Here is a 15,442-nt window from a genome sequence, read left to right as displayed (position 1 = left end):
AGTGCTTTCTGTTTGCCAAGTGTAGTTCTAATTCCTTTACATATATTAACTAATTTATCCTCAAACCCACCCTGTGACGTAGGTACTATAATTACCCCCCATTTACCAATGAAGAATCTGGCATAGAAAGAAGTTAACCAATTTGTTCAAAGACCCATAAGAGCTAAGTGGTGGAGCTGGTATCTGACCCCAGATAACAAGTCTCCAGAGTTTGTTCAGTGCAATGTACAAACAACATCAAACTATCTCAGCAACATATGGCAATAGTTTAAAATGGTTACTTTGCATCACCTGCAGTTGCAAAATGTGAATGTCAGAACAAGAGATACAGGGTCTCCCAGGCACTTGTGGTCAGATGCCCTTTATATGTCAATGCTGCATAGTTGTTGAAAACCAGACTTTCCTGAGTTCAAACCCCAACTCTGCTGCTCACTAACCCTGTGACCCTAGGCACTTAGTTACTTAACCTTTTTGTGGCCCAGTTTTCTCATCCAAAACTGTAGGCAATAATAGCACCTAGGTCATATGATTTTTGTGAAAGTTAAAGGAATCATTCCTGGCATCAGGTATGAGCCTCATTCATTCATTCACCTATTCAACAAATATTTGTTCGTGCTTACCATGTGCCAGGCACTTTGATGCTTGGGATGGATCAGTGAACAAATCAAAGATCGTGCCCTCTTGGAGCATAGTGTAGTGCAACCTGGAAGGGAGGTGGATGGAGAGAACAGAAGAAAAACAGTATAGTACATTCGAAAGCGATAAAGTGCTATATTTTTTCGAGTAGGATAAGGAGAAGTGGAAACGCTGGAGAGGTTGAAAGTTGACAGGATTAAATAGAAGGGGCAAGGTAGGCCTCACAGAGAAGCTAAGATTTGAACAAACACTTGAGGAAGGTAAGGCAATAAGATATGTGAATATCATGTACTTTTTGAAGAGCATTCGAGGCAGAGGGAACAGGCAGCCAAATCCCTAACCGTGAGAGGGTGCCTGGCTGTTACAGGAACAAGGCAGCCAGTATTGCTACAGTGGCGTCATCAAGGGACAAAGTGGCGGGAGAGGAGGTCAAAAAGCTATTGTATGGAGGTGGGGGTGGAGAGAGGGGGGCTGGGGATTCTCCATGCAAATCCTGTAGGACCTTGTAGGCTGTTATAAGGATTTTGGTTTTTACAAGTCAAACTGAAAGCCTTTGTAAGCTTTTGAGCAGAGTGGTAACATGGTCTGACTTAGTATTTTATAACAGTCTCTCTGGATCTGTGTTGAGAATAGATGGTGAGGGGGTTGTGGGTTGACTTGTGTCCCCCTAAAAGATATGATGATATCCTTACCCCTCTTCCTGTACCTATGAATGTGCTCTTGTTAGAAACAGGGTCTTTGCAAACACAATCAAGCTAAGATGAGGTCGAACTGAATTAACGTGGGCCCTAACTCAGTTAACTAACATTCTTACAAGAGGAGGGGACTTTGGGCACACAGCCACACACAGAGAAGAGATAGCTATGTGGAGACACACAGACACATAAAAACACCACAGGAAGACAGAGGCAGAGATCGGAATGACGTGTCTACAAGCCAGGGAAGGCGACAGATGGCTGGCAACCCCCAGAAGTTAGGAGAGACACACTGTTCCTCAGAAGCTCAGGAAGGAGTCAGCCCTGATGACACCCTGATTTCAGACTGCTAGCCTCTAGAACTATGAGAGAATAAGTGTCTGTTGTTTTAAGCGCCCGGTTTGTGATACTTTGATATGGCAGCCCTAGGAAACTAATATAGGTCAAGTGTGGAAGCAGTTAGGAGGCTATTGCCATAGTCCAGGCAAGAGATGGTGGGGGTCAGGATCAGAGTGGTGATAATAGAGACAGTGAGAAGCCATCAGATCCTGAATACATTATGAAGGTACAGCCAACAGAATCTGCTGATGTATAGGATATGAAGTGCCAGAAATATTATCTGCATGAATAATTTAAATATTTATAAACATGATGCATATACCAATAAATGTGTATTTTTTCATTCTCCCAAATATCCTGCCTTTGAGACTACTCAAGCGAGTTTGCCAGGGAAATCAAAAAGCTGATTTTGCTGTGTGATCAAGGAGTAAATCACATTACTTGTTTGAGTCTCAATATCCTACTTGGTAAAACAAGAAGATTGGGTTCCATTGTGTGAGTGTATGATCTTGTTATGATCAAGTGCCTTGTTTTGGTATTGATAAAGATTCTAGTGGGGTAAACTGTTTTCTATCTTCCATATTTGAAAACCTATCTCCAAGTCTGAGTACCTTCAAATAACAAATCTCTGTCCTCACTGTTGTTTACACTCTGCCATTTGATACCTGACCACATGAAGGAGTGACCTCCTACAACGGAAGCAGAGTCCTCACCACTGGACTGCCATAGAAGTGCCCTCCATCAGTGTGTTTATATTTTAGGAGGGTAATGAATTTATAAGACAAGATAATATTAGTACTAATGATAACAGCAAACATTTATATAGGGTTGGCTATGTGAAAAAGGGCAGCGGAGGATGAGATGGTTAGATAGCATAACTGTTTCAGTGGACATGAATTGGAGCAAACTCTGAGAGATAGTGGAGGACAGAGGAGTCTGGCATGCTGCAGTCCATGGGGCCACAAATAGTCGGACACAATTTAGTGACTGAACAACAACATGTCAGGGATTACTCTAAGGGATTTAAAGCTATTAACTCACCCAATCCTCACAACATTCCTATGCTGCTACTAAGTCGCTTCAGTCGTGTCTGACTCTGTGCGACCCCATAGACAGCAGCCCACCAGGCTCCTCTGTCTCTGGGATTCTCCAGGCAAGAACACTGGAGTGGGTTGCCATTTCCTTCTCCAGTGCATGAAAGTGAAAAGTAAAAGTGAAGTCGCTCAGTCATGTCCAACTCTTAGCGACCTCATGGACTGCAGCCTACCAGGCTCCTCCATCCATGGGATTTTCCAGGCAAGAGTACTGGAGTGGGGTGCCATTGCTTTCTCCACATTCCTATGAGTTAGGTACATTTATAACTTCTATTGTATGAATAGGGAAACTGACTCACAGAGCAACTAGGAAACATTCTTTTCTTATATTAATAAAGGATCTTATATCAGGGGGAAAACATGAAACCCTTTAAAAAGAATGAAAATAGACATGATAAAATGCAAAGTAGTTTGGAGACTTAATGTCAAGGAAAGTAGTTTTGTCAGAATCCCAGAAACTAATTCTGATGGGGTCCATAACAAAATCAATGTTGGCACTGAGCCTCTTCCTGCTGCCAACTCTTGTTGACACTGGTTCTCTAAGGAGGAAAAAAGAAGACTGAGAACCAGGCCTCCAGGCACCTGAACACAACATTGTCAGCCACCAAACACCTGTTAGATCTGATTCTCAAGAAGTTTTGAAAAGAATCCTGGTCTTGTTTCTAAGTCATTCCCTTGCTAGGTCTTGAAAAATTAGACTGTCACTTTCTTTTTAAAATCCTTTTCTCTTTATTTATTTTTTAAGATTTATTTGTTTGTGTATTTTTGGCTGCACTGGGTCTTTGTTGCTACACGCGGGCTTTCTCCAGTTACAGCGGCTCACTGGTTGCGGGCACATAGGCTTTAGTTGCTCTCTGGCATGTGGCATCTTCTAGGACCAGGGATGGAAATGGTGTCCCTTGCATTGGTAGGCGGATTCTTAATCACTAGACCACCAGGGAAGCCCTTAGACTGTCTTTTTTTAAACGTGTATAAACCTCCTTTCACTTGAGATTTGAGAGCCAAAGTTTCTTTTCACCTTGCTACTTCCTAGAAAATACCAGGTTTCCTGAAAGTCACTAGGATTACTATTTTGGATACTCCAGTCCCTCTTTGTTTCAGGCCTCACAACTTTTGTCTAGTCCATCTTTCCGTTAAGCCCAGGTTGGGTACCAATCAGACTATAGCCAAGGTGCACAGTCAGTGTGTGTAGCCAATTTGATGATGGAAGAATCATCATTCAGCAACAAGGCTAATCAAAGTCTGAAGAGATCATTAATTTATTTAACAAAATAGTAGGACTTAAATCTATCACATGATGAAGAACATGGGCTTGTTCCCCAACCAAATCAGGAAAGTTGTGAGCAACCTTTGAAGCTGGAAGAGAGTAGCTTGGGACTGATCAAAGGAAACCACTTTACACTGCCAGTAGCCTTGGACTCTGTGTGTGTGAGTGTGTGTGTGTGTGTTAGTCACTCAGTCCTGACTCTTTGCCACCCCATGGACTGTAACTCACCAGGCTCCTCTGTCCATGGGATTCTCCAGGCAAGAATACTGGATACTTATGTCTCCCGTATTATAGGCAGATTCTTTACTGTCTGAGCCACCAGGGAAGCCCAGTGTTGGAATAGTTGCCTTCAAGAATACTGGAGTGGGTTCCCATGCCCTCCTGCAGGGGATCTTCCCAACCCAGGGGTTGAACCCAGGTCTCCTGCATTGCAGGCAGATTCTTTACCATCTGAGCCATCAGGGACGCCCAGTTACCAGTAACTGGTTTTAAATTCAAATAGGTGCAACAGTGGTTTAGAGAAATTCCTGAGTGATGGGTGAGGACACCATGGGCTAGCTGGAGAACGAGCCTGGTCTCCCATAGGCCTGTGACCAGGACACATGCTCTCCTGATACAGGCCCTTAGAACCTCGGTCAAAGGCACAAATTCCGGCCAGACCATTGTGCTGACTGGCAAGGATGTGCGTGGGGGGCGGGGCGTGCAATTCCCACATTTGTCAGGAACTCCGAACCAAACCCAGGCGACCTTCCAGAGCTGACCGTCCTCGAGGGAACGTTACTAAACTGCAGGCCTAGGGATTATCCGTGTGCCACTCCCTCCTCCCCGACAATCGCAGTGTCCAGGTGGCTTTGTGAGTCACCCACACCCTCTGTAATAAGCCCACCATGGGTGGGGCTGCCTCGCAGTTTCTCGCTGCTTCCCTCCCTGACTCCTCTCTTGCTCTTCGAGCTCGGCTTTCGTGCAGGCAGAAGCCACCGCAGCGCCCGCCCCACCGGGCATGCTCAGTGCTCGAGCGGGTTGTGACGACCGCCAGGCAGCGCAGGGCCCCGCGCGCCTGGCAGCAGCGCGCGGGTCCCTTTAAATCGGACCGGCCGGTTGCCAGGCAACGGCGCGACCGGCGCTGGCGCTGCACTGCAGAGGCTCTGCCCCCGGCCGGCCCGGCCGGGTCGCGGTAGCCAGCGCCGAACCCAGGTCATTTGCCCGCCGCTGGAGGCTGTCTTCGGGGAAGAGGGACTAGGGCCCACTGGACTCCACCCACGCCACCAGGTAGGTCTGAGCCCAGTCAGGCCGGGGCTCCCCAGGCCCCCTCGCCCTCCCTGGGTGACCCGGGCGGAGGCACCGTGCTCCCCGCCTCGACGCCCACTGCGGTTTCCTCACACTTTAGGGCTCCGGGCCGGGAACTGGCGGGCGTTTGCGAACGAAGGTGACCGGGTGTGGAAGTCGGGGTGTGGAAGGAGGAGTGGGGTCAGGCTTCGTCCCTGCTTTCTCCCAGCCAAGGGGTAGATGGGGTAGAGCCTGGGGAAGTGGGAGGTGTCACCTGCAGTGGCGTCCAGGGCAGCACCCGAGCCGCACGGAAGCTGCGGTGGCAGGAGTTTAGTTAACCATTTACAGAGAAAACCCCCAAACTGCATGCTTAGATGCAGCTTTATAGCAAAAATGTGACTTTCATACTAATAAGGTACTCAGCCTGTCAGAATTAAGGTGACTTCGTATCTTTTCTTCTGGAAGGAGTAATTCCACACTAATAACAAAGCATTGGGGGTAAGAACCGTTCACAGGGCCAGTTGTCATTGGTTCTTGGCTTCGCTCTCAATGTGAAACAATAGACAAGACAGTTTGTCTCATGAAGTGGACACTTGGCTCATATGTGAGGACCCTGAAAGATTAAGGCAAAAACTGGGACCACATTCCTTTTTAATGGTTTTTCAAAATAACTGGACTCTGGGGGAGGGAGCCAAGGCCTTGGCTCCAGCCTCTGCTAACGTGGCTCTTGGCACGCTCCTTACTAACAAGCATGTTGCTGTGGCTGCTGGCTCATTTGTTCAGTAGTTGCTAAAGGCAAGAAGGTATAGTGTTGAGTAAGATGCGACCGTGATTGTCGTCCCATCTGATATTTGTGTTGCTGGGGGAAGGAAGACTTATTGGCATAATAGCTGGGAAATTGAGTTGACAAGTTAAAATGAAAACTTGCTTCAAAGTGTCTGATGTTGCATTTCAGATCAGCCAAACAACATTAAAGCTATCACTTGTAATTTTAAGCTACATCCCAGATATGAACACAGATTTGGGCATTCTGGTTAATTATATTTTCTAATTAAGCTGTGGCATTTTCTTTTTCAGTTCAATCTGGAGAAGGAGAACAGCGGCAACCAACAGAAGACCTTGGACTTCAGGAACTGTAAGTAGCGTTGTGCTGGTTGATAGCTTGCTATGGATGTTGAGAAGCACAGAGCCTCACCCAACATAAATCTTCAGTCTTTTAACAAGACCATTAGTCTGCACTGTCAGTATACTATCAAAAAAGCCTCATAGAAATACAAGGATACTGGATGCTTGGGGCTGGTGCACTGAGACGACGCAGAGGGATGGTACAGGGAGGGAGGAGGGAGGGGGTTCAGGATGGGGAACACGTGTATACCTGTGGCGGATTCATGTTGATGTATGGCAAAACCAATATAATATTGTAAAGTAATTAGCCTCCAATTAAAATAAATAAATTTATATTAAAAAAAAGTATCCTAAAGACTTTAGCTGAGCCAAATAAACTTTGAGGGAAAAATAAAAGTTATTTCCCTAAAATGCCACCCACAAAACCTCATAAGCCAAAGGAAAAATTACAACTATTTACAGAAACTCAATTAGAATCAAAACATTATAGAATTTTCAGGAAGAATATTAAGAATTATTCACTCAATAAATATTTATTGAGGGCTACTATATGCCAGGCAATAAGGCACCCCACTCCAGTACTCTTGCCTGGAAAATCCCATGGACAGAGGAGCCTGGTAGGCTGCAGTCCATGAGGTCGCTAAGAGTTGGACATGACTGAGCGACTTCACTTTCACTTTTCACTTTCATGCATTGGAGAAGGAAATGGCAACCCACCCCAGTGTTCTTGCCTGGAGAATCCCAGGGACAGGGGAGCCTGGTGGGCCACCGTCTATGGGGTCGCGCAGAGTCGGACACAATTGAAGCAACCTAGCAGCAGCAGAAACAAGGGATACAATGATGAATAACATGCCAGGAGATCTCAGCATATTGGTAAAATGAAACTGTATGAAATGATGCTGAAGCACAGAAAAAACTTGCAGAGTCATCCTTGCTAATCTTCAAACTGATGCCCCAATTGTAATATTTTTAACATGTTTATTGGTGGCTCTGAAAAACATTGGGACATTTGGTAAGTTCATGGCAAAGCAATTAGTGATTTAAAAAATATAAATCTCTTTGGTGTAGAAAGGCTACCACTCTTCTCTTTAGAATAAATTTAGCTTGGAAATCTGGGGACATCAACAACTTACAGGATTTAGGGCTAATTCTTCCATGAAGATACAGCTCAAATTAATGTAAGATTCAAGTTTAAGTTCCCCTCTACCTACCTTAACAGTACTTCTTTTTTTTTAAACTGACTTTTTCTGAGGTCTGATGACTTCAGACTGGCAACTCTGAAGCACATATCTTTGGAAAAGGGTTGGGTTGTTGGTTGATGTTCCAAGGGAAGGTAAGGAAAATCTAAAAAAGAACAAAACCCATTGTGTACAGTATAAAATTGCTTGCATTTTCGTGTTCACTAATTGCTCTTAACCACCTGGAAAAAGGTATATTGTCTGTATATTACACCTGAAGAAACTGAGGTTCACAAAAGGTAAGTTTTTATGAAGTTCTAAAACGTGGGAGCCAAGATATCTGACTTCTTCAGTCTTTTTTCCACCAGAATTGACACAATTTCTTTCTCAAGAACTTTCTTTTCCTTCTCCCCCACAATTTTGCATGGCAAAACATATTTACCCACCTTCTTTCAGATAGCTTTGGAGAGTCCTCATAATGGAGAAGCTCTCATAGAAGGGGCAGGTCAGAATCTTCTGGAGCAAGGGAAGAGAGTAATGGTGGCAGTGTTTTGAGCTTGGGAACAAGGGAAGCAGAAAAATAGGTTGAGAACTACTGCTTTTATGTGAGAACAGATTGGACAGTTGAGCAATGAAGGAAGGCCAGTGATCTTTCTATCAAACTTTTCTATTCCTATCTTGGCCAACCAGTTTTTCTGAGGGTTGAGAGAACTGAAACCATCCAAGAATAATGGAGAAAAGTTCCCTGGGCTAAGAAGGGCCTTTTGTCTTCCCCCTTACTGCCCCTAAGCTGTCACTAAAAGCCACAGTTTCAGATGAGTGTGGCTGAAGGGCTGAGGGTTATGACATAAGGTTGTCCATCACAGGTTGGAAATGACCTTTTCTAAACATCGCTCCCAGTTTACAAAGTTTGGGGTGAAGCACTGTTACAAGATGGGAAAAAGTTTCTAGAGGTTTCCCAGTCCCTGGTTCCCCCTGCCTGGAAGAAGAATTGCCTTTTGCAGGCAGATTGAGATTTATGCAAAAGAGATACTCCTGACATTTTCACATAAAATCTAATGTAAATGAGATAAGGAAATAGAGAAAAAGACCTGTGATTTTTATGTCATCAAATTTCCCTAAAGCATGTGATTTAAAGTATGAATATTTTAGAAAATAATTAGATTTCCTATATTTGATCACTTATCCATCTTAATATGAGCATATTCCCCAGGGCCCCATACCTTGAAAATGAAAATGAGATAGTTTAGTGGGTTTCTCTTTTCACAATAAACAGGGTATTAGTATCTGGAGCTATATGAAGACAGATAAGCATTCACCTAAGATTTTTATGTAATAGTTTACCTAAAAATCCACAATAAGTGATCACTCTTTGCTTAGCTCTGAACAATTAACACTATGTTATATTACATTATAAATCATATTCAATTTATTTTATCAGTGGTTCCCAAATTCTTCAGGTGAGTAGAAACCATTTCCATGAGTCAATAAATTTCCTTACTCCACCAAGATGCACTACTACTTTACCTTTGTAAAAATAAGGAAGTTACCAGAGGATGAATGGTGATGTTTTTAGAGAGACACTAACTAGAATAATCAGGAGTCCATTATCAATTCACGTCAGACACAAATGAATACATGTAGCCATATAATGGACAAGCATGCAGTGCAGTCCCAAGGACTTCTGGGAGATCACTGGCTTAGAGGACCACTAACATCATTTTTGTCATATGACTTTATATTGTTTTCCTGTGTTCTGGTTGTTTGTTTCTTTAAGTGTTTCATTCCTCTTGGACCTCCTTCTCCTACCCTTTGGTCCTTCAACACCCAATATTGTGTTGGGTAGGCACTTGTAATAAAAAGTGTTAGCAATTGACCCACTAAAAAGGCATGCTTATTCTCTCACTAACGGCTCTGGTTTGATTTGCCTTATGCTGCAACACATTACCTAGTCAAGTTTATTGAAAGCAAACTGGCTGCTATGCCAGGATAGAGGAAGGAGTGTCATTGTCTCAAAGCATATTTCTTGTCTTTGCCAGAGAATATTAATGTCGTACTTGTTCTGCGGAAAAAAACAAAGAGCACAATTTGTGAAGAGAAAATGAGCCTGGTACCTTTTACCCTCAGTCTGGGCTTTGCTATCCTCTGTGACTCGATTTGGGAACAATCCCTTAAAGCATATCTTGCCAATGAAAGAGGAAAAAAAGAAAGAGAAAGGAAAGAAAGAAAGGGAGAGAGAAAGAAGCAGTTCAGAGACCTCTTGACCCTGCCCTGTGTAAGCCAGGGGAGGGAAATTCCAAAAGGCTTTTCAAACCTTTCTCTGTTCTGTCCTTTGATATGTGACATGCAATTCTCCTTACCCTCCCCCATTCATTTTTCCTCTTTCCTTTTGTGGCCCTTTAAAAAATACCTAAGCTCTGAAAATAGTGGGTTGTTTTCTTACAATCTGTGGAATGAAACCTATCAGAAGAATAAAGAGAAATTTTAGAATAAGCACTGACCTGGGAGACAGCGTCTCAGTTTTACCACTATAGGCTGTGAGGACTTGGACAAGTCATTTAACTTCTTTGAGCCTCAGTTATAAAATAAGTGGACTCTTCCCAGTTCTGTGAAAAGCATTGGCTGTATCAGGAAATTGTACAGAGGCCCAGGAAAGAAAGATAGTGACACTGAAAGAAATATATATATATATATATATATATATATATATATATATATATGTTTTTAGCCAGAGATTTATGGGAGAGTTGGACATAGAGTGACTTTTTCAAGGTGCAAAATCATTAATGAAAAGAGCTTTCTATTTTAACCTTTATCTACAGCCAGATCTCTATCTCAGATTTGTCTTATTGCTATCTTCAAGTATAAAGTGGCCTCACCTGACTTGCCCCGCTGCACACCTCTTTCCTGGTCAACCTCACCAATACCTTTCACTCAGAATTTGGTAGAAAGAATAATAGTAATCTCTCTCCCACTGCTACCTGATTAGAAGCATTTTGGGGGCCACTCTGCACAGCCTGTCAGAGAAGGTGATGGCACCCCACTCCAGTACTCTTGCCTGGAAAATCCCATGGATGGAGGGGCCTGGTGGTCTGCAGTCCATGGGGTCACTAAGAGTCGGACATGACTGAGTGACTTCACATTCACTTTTCACTTTCATGCATTGGAGAAGGAAATGGCAACCTATTCCAGTATTCTTGCCTGGAGAATCTATTCCAGGGACGAGGGAGCCTGGTGGGCTGCTGTCTATGGGGTCGCACAGAGTTGGACACGACTGAAGCGACTTAGCAGCAGCAGCAGCAGAACCTGTGGGATCTTCGTTCCCCGACTAGGGTTGGAACCGGAGCCCTCAGCAGTGAAAGTACACAGTTCCAACTGCTGGACTGCCAGGGAATTCCCTAGATGCATTTTTAAACTCTTACAGAGTTGTCTGGTAAAAATTTGACTGCTGAAAACTGTGACTGGCAATTAGCATCTTTTCCCTTTTTTCTGTTCCTTTCCTTTATGATCACTGTAATAATCCCCAGTATTTGCATTCGTGTTTCTAGAGAGGAGAGCAAGTGCAGTTATGGTCATCTTCGTCTTTAAGGGCAGATACATCATTGATGCTTCTGGATGGAGACTAATAGGATAACAAAGTCAGAGAGGACTATTTCAAGAGAAAGCAGAGGATACTCCAATGGGAAATATTGATACATATCATGAATTTCAAGTCTCGACTTACTACTGTGGTCTGATTGACTAAACTTAAAGTTTGGGTTATGGCTTTTGAACCAATCATTTTAACACCTTCACTGAATATTTGTACCTTTTCCTTTCCTCAAAGCCAAATACTTGTCAGTGGAGATATATCCTTGGGTGTAATGAGTTACCGTCCCTCTTCTTTTGGGGGGAAGGTGTCAGGCATGTAGGTATTGAGTTTATTCTCTCATTGTCTATAGCAAGAAAAATTTGTTAGAATTTAAACTACATTTGTTAAAAAGTACCGAGAAGTAGTATACCAAAGAGTGGTTATCTCAGTGCCATGGGATCATGAGGAATATTTCTGTGTGTGTGTCTGTGATTTTCTGTATTTTCCAAAATTTTACAGATAACATGCATGACTATTAGCATCTTTATATGAAATACTATATTAATTAATATAATATAACATTTATACTCTTTAATAATATTAAAGAAAACATTAATTTAAAAATAAACACAACTGCCATTTTTGTTACCAAGATGAAAGTATATTTGTGTGCATGGGAAAAATAGATGCAAACATACTTTGGTTTTTCTCAGTGGTGATGTTGCAAGTATATTGCAGCAATTTAATGTATAGAATGAAAAGTGATCCCCTCCATTTTCTTCCCACCCTTTAGCGGTAACTGCAGTGACCAGTTTGGTGGCTTCCGATGCCAGTGGCCCATCAGTGTGTTGCTTGGGTCCTTCTTTCTCCCTTTTTTCAAAAGTAGTCGCTGATCAAATATTTTTGTGTTTTAGGAAAGCTATATGTTATGGACTCTCTTTGAGTAGGGAAGACTCCTTTTGAAACAAAATAAATATCTTGTAACTTTTGTAAATTTAGAAAGTTGGTTGTTGGTTTAATAGGCTAATTTTTCATCTAAAAATTACACTTGGAGTCAGTATCTTAGAAAAAGAAACCCATTTGGTGGCATTAGTATTTCCAATTGTTGACATTCGGTTCTCATCATGAAATTGCTGTCAAAATGGATTGAATTCTGTACACTTGGCAGTCTTGTCTAAAAGCAAAGCCCAAGACTGGAATAACAGGAATTTATAGGTCAAGACAGAAGGGCATTTGGCAGAGTTAGTCATAAGGAAGTCTGCATGGTATACTTTACCAAAAACAGCTCACATTGCATTAAGCACTGATGTTTTAGTCACTTTAAAGAATGAATAAACAGTAGTCCAACCAAGAAGAACTAGAAAAAAATCAAGGACTTTGGAAACACAGGCTTACCTATTAATTAAAAATCACTTATACTGTTTTGAAACAATCTGTTTTCATGTTGCTTTCTCATAGGATTATTTTCTCTATAATAAATAGCCACGCTTGTCCATTTATTGGTTATATTTCATAGGATCAGAGAACTTTAAAGCTGGAAGGGTCTGTAGAACTTAGCCAGTTTAGCCCTTTCCATTTATAAAAGAGGGAACTGAGGCCTGAGTCGCGTGGTGAATTAGAGGGAGTGCCAGCCCTCAAATATTTAGATTCTTTCACCAATGGGCCAGGATTCTTAGTTCTTTCCACTGTCCCAGCTGCCAGTGTAAATATGTGCCTTGATTTTAAATTTTGTTTTTCAGGAATTGGAAGAGGTGCCTGAAGAAATGGATGCTAGGAGAAAACACTGGAAGGAGAAAAAGTTTGCTCCTCTTTTCAGTGCACAGGATATTCTAGACGAAGCTGCTCAGCTTGAATCTTCTTCTGAACAAATGAGTTTAGATAAGGCCAAGAGAATGGAAAGAATATTTAATTTGTCTAGTAGAAAGTTTCTAGAAGAAAATAAATTTAAAAGGAAAGAATTTATTTCCCAACCAAATGAAAATGAGCAAGAATCAAATTTAATAGAGAGAAAGATAAACATTTCAAAGACTGAGGCAGACACAAAGTCTGTCTCCTGTGAATCATCTAATTTGGACATTGCAACTGAAGAAAGCTTTAATAGCACAGAAGAGCTTCCTACCTGGGGTACAAAGGAGTTATCAACTCCACCACAAAAAGACAAGAAAAAGAAATTCACTGAAGGAATGTCTCCGAAACTTCGCCTGAATCTTTTGAATGAAGAGCTGGAAGTGCTTGATTTGAAATGCAGAAAAATTGAAGAGGAATTTGAAAGTGCAGAAAAAGAACTTTTGAACTCCAAAAAAGAAGTATCCACAAAACCCCTAAATTTTCAAGAACCAGGGGTGGAAACTTCCAAGAAAGACTGGGAGCTTCAAGCTTTAAGAAATGACCTCTCTGAAAAAGCAACAAATGTTAAAAACTTAACTGAAGAGCTCCAGCAAGCCAAAGAGGTCATCCACAAGTTGAGCCTTGAGAACAAGGATTTAAAAGAAGCTGTTAGGAAGTTAAAGCGGCAGACTGAGGTTGGAAATGCATTCCTAAAAGAAGAAATGAAATTGTATTATGAATTAGAAATGGAAAAAATCCATGGGGAGCTCAATGCCATCAAGAATGAACTGAGAACAGAGAAGTCCCTACAAGCAAGAAATAACAGAGCCCTGGAGTTGCTTAGAAAACACTTTGCTTCTGTAACACCGTCAGGTACCTCTGACAACTTTATGGGGGATTTTTTTTAAAACTTAAAGAAAATTAAATCCTTTCATTGGGCAAATCATTGAGCCAAATCAGTGTTTCTTGTGCTTTCCTGTGTATGACTTAAAACGTGTGGAACAGGATATAGTTTTCATGTTTGGTGAATCAGGCTATCCATAAAGGCTATAGATGTTAACTTCAAAGCTTCTGCTTTCTTTTTCTAATGAATTTATTGCCTAAGTCCAAATAGAAATGGTTTCAGAAACCTCTTTATATATATACACACACATATATATGTATATTTATGTGTATATATATATATTTTTTTTAACTCAGAGACATATAGTGATTCACCAAATCATTGATAAATACAAATCAACAGACATTTGTGATCTTGTGAGCAATATTTCCTTGGCACATGAATATTCTTCTGTGTTGATTGATATTAACAATAAAAATTTCATTTATGGATATAAGTATAACTTGTGTATGGGTCTTAAAGACTCAACAGGATACTGAAAATGTATCTGCTTTCCCTGAGATCTATCCTTAATTAGGAATAGATAAACATCTCCCCCAAATGCAGGCTTTTCCTCCTTCCTGATGTTTTCCCCATGCTTTCTCACTTGACCTGGCCATGGTTCCCATAGACTGGAAGACAACTTAGAGACATGGCTGTGACCTTGGCTAGAGCCCTGATTTTGACAGCCTTGGCTTTTGCCTTTTCTTATGTTGACCAGCAAGGGGCGATGTTGACACAGTTCTTCCAAAATTCTACTGGGAAAATTTGTAAGCTTCCTGTCCAGTTTACTTCACCAGCTGGCTGAGATGGAGTGAAAGGTGTTGGATGTCAACTAGGTAAGCTTTTACTGAGCTGGCTTGATTTATACAGGAATCCAGCTGTGTAAAGAGCCCAGACGATGACAGTTTCTTTTTTACTTAAAAAGAATAAAAATGTACTGCCTCAGGCCTTTGGTGGAGACTATGTGGAGACTGGTGGCCAGTCAATTATTGCATTTGTTTGTATCAATCAAGATTTTTTTTGTAATTGGAGCTCTATTTGCATGGTATTTTTAAGTCCAGTGAGCCAAATGTAATTATAGCCTGTGATGGTGAGATACAGTTGTAAGGGTTCAAGTATTTTCCCTCACAGGAAATCCCCAGACTGGGAGTCTAGACATTTTGAGTTCTAGGACCTGCTTTGTTGTTGCTAACTAGCTAGTTAAACTTCTAGACCTAAAAGTCCTCATCTATAAAATGCAGAAGTAGATTTGTCATCCAGATTCTGTTCAGTTCTAACATTCTGTGATTTCATCACAGTGATTTTAATCACAAGTGTAACTACCTACGAGAAAGTAAAACATGGCTTTGAAAGTGTTCAGCTCTTAATACTTCAGGGGACCTACGTTACAGAGCTTCTCCTTTCAAAGGAAATGCACAAAGGCTCTTTTTTATAGTTTGAACATCTCCAAATACCATGTCAATAATAAATCAGGAGAGGGAGTAAATGAGGTTATTTCTTCTCTTTTCTCTTGGTCCCTTTTTACTCATTAAGGTCAGGGAAGGCACTTGAATAGAGA

At 41.7% G+C, this 15,442-nt stretch overlaps 1 protein-coding gene across 1 annotated transcript; it reads left to right on the top strand.

The window, feature by feature from the left end:
* The first annotated feature begins 4,760 nt into the window (after positions 1-4,760).
* On the top strand, positions 4,761-13,954 carry CCDC160 (coiled-coil domain containing 160). Its single transcript, XM_070290720.1, has 3 exons — positions 4,761-5,300; positions 6,375-6,432; positions 12,911-13,954. Exon 3 carries the CDS (start codon positions 12,935-12,937, stop codon positions 13,904-13,906), a length of 972 nt encoding a protein of 323 aa, XP_070146821.1. The 5' UTR covers positions 4,761-5,300; positions 6,375-6,432; positions 12,911-12,934; the 3' UTR covers positions 13,907-13,954.
* Positions 13,955-15,442: the final 1,488 nt, after the last annotated feature.

This window comes from Ovis canadensis, chromosome X, assembly GCF_042477335.2.
Source record: "Ovis canadensis isolate MfBH-ARS-UI-01 breed Bighorn chromosome X, ARS-UI_OviCan_v2, whole genome shotgun sequence".
Classification (NCBI taxonomy): domain Eukaryota; kingdom Metazoa; phylum Chordata; class Mammalia; order Artiodactyla; family Bovidae; genus Ovis; species Ovis canadensis.
Note: the sequence above shows the minus strand (reverse complement) of the source record. Positions and strands in the feature narration are given on the sequence as shown.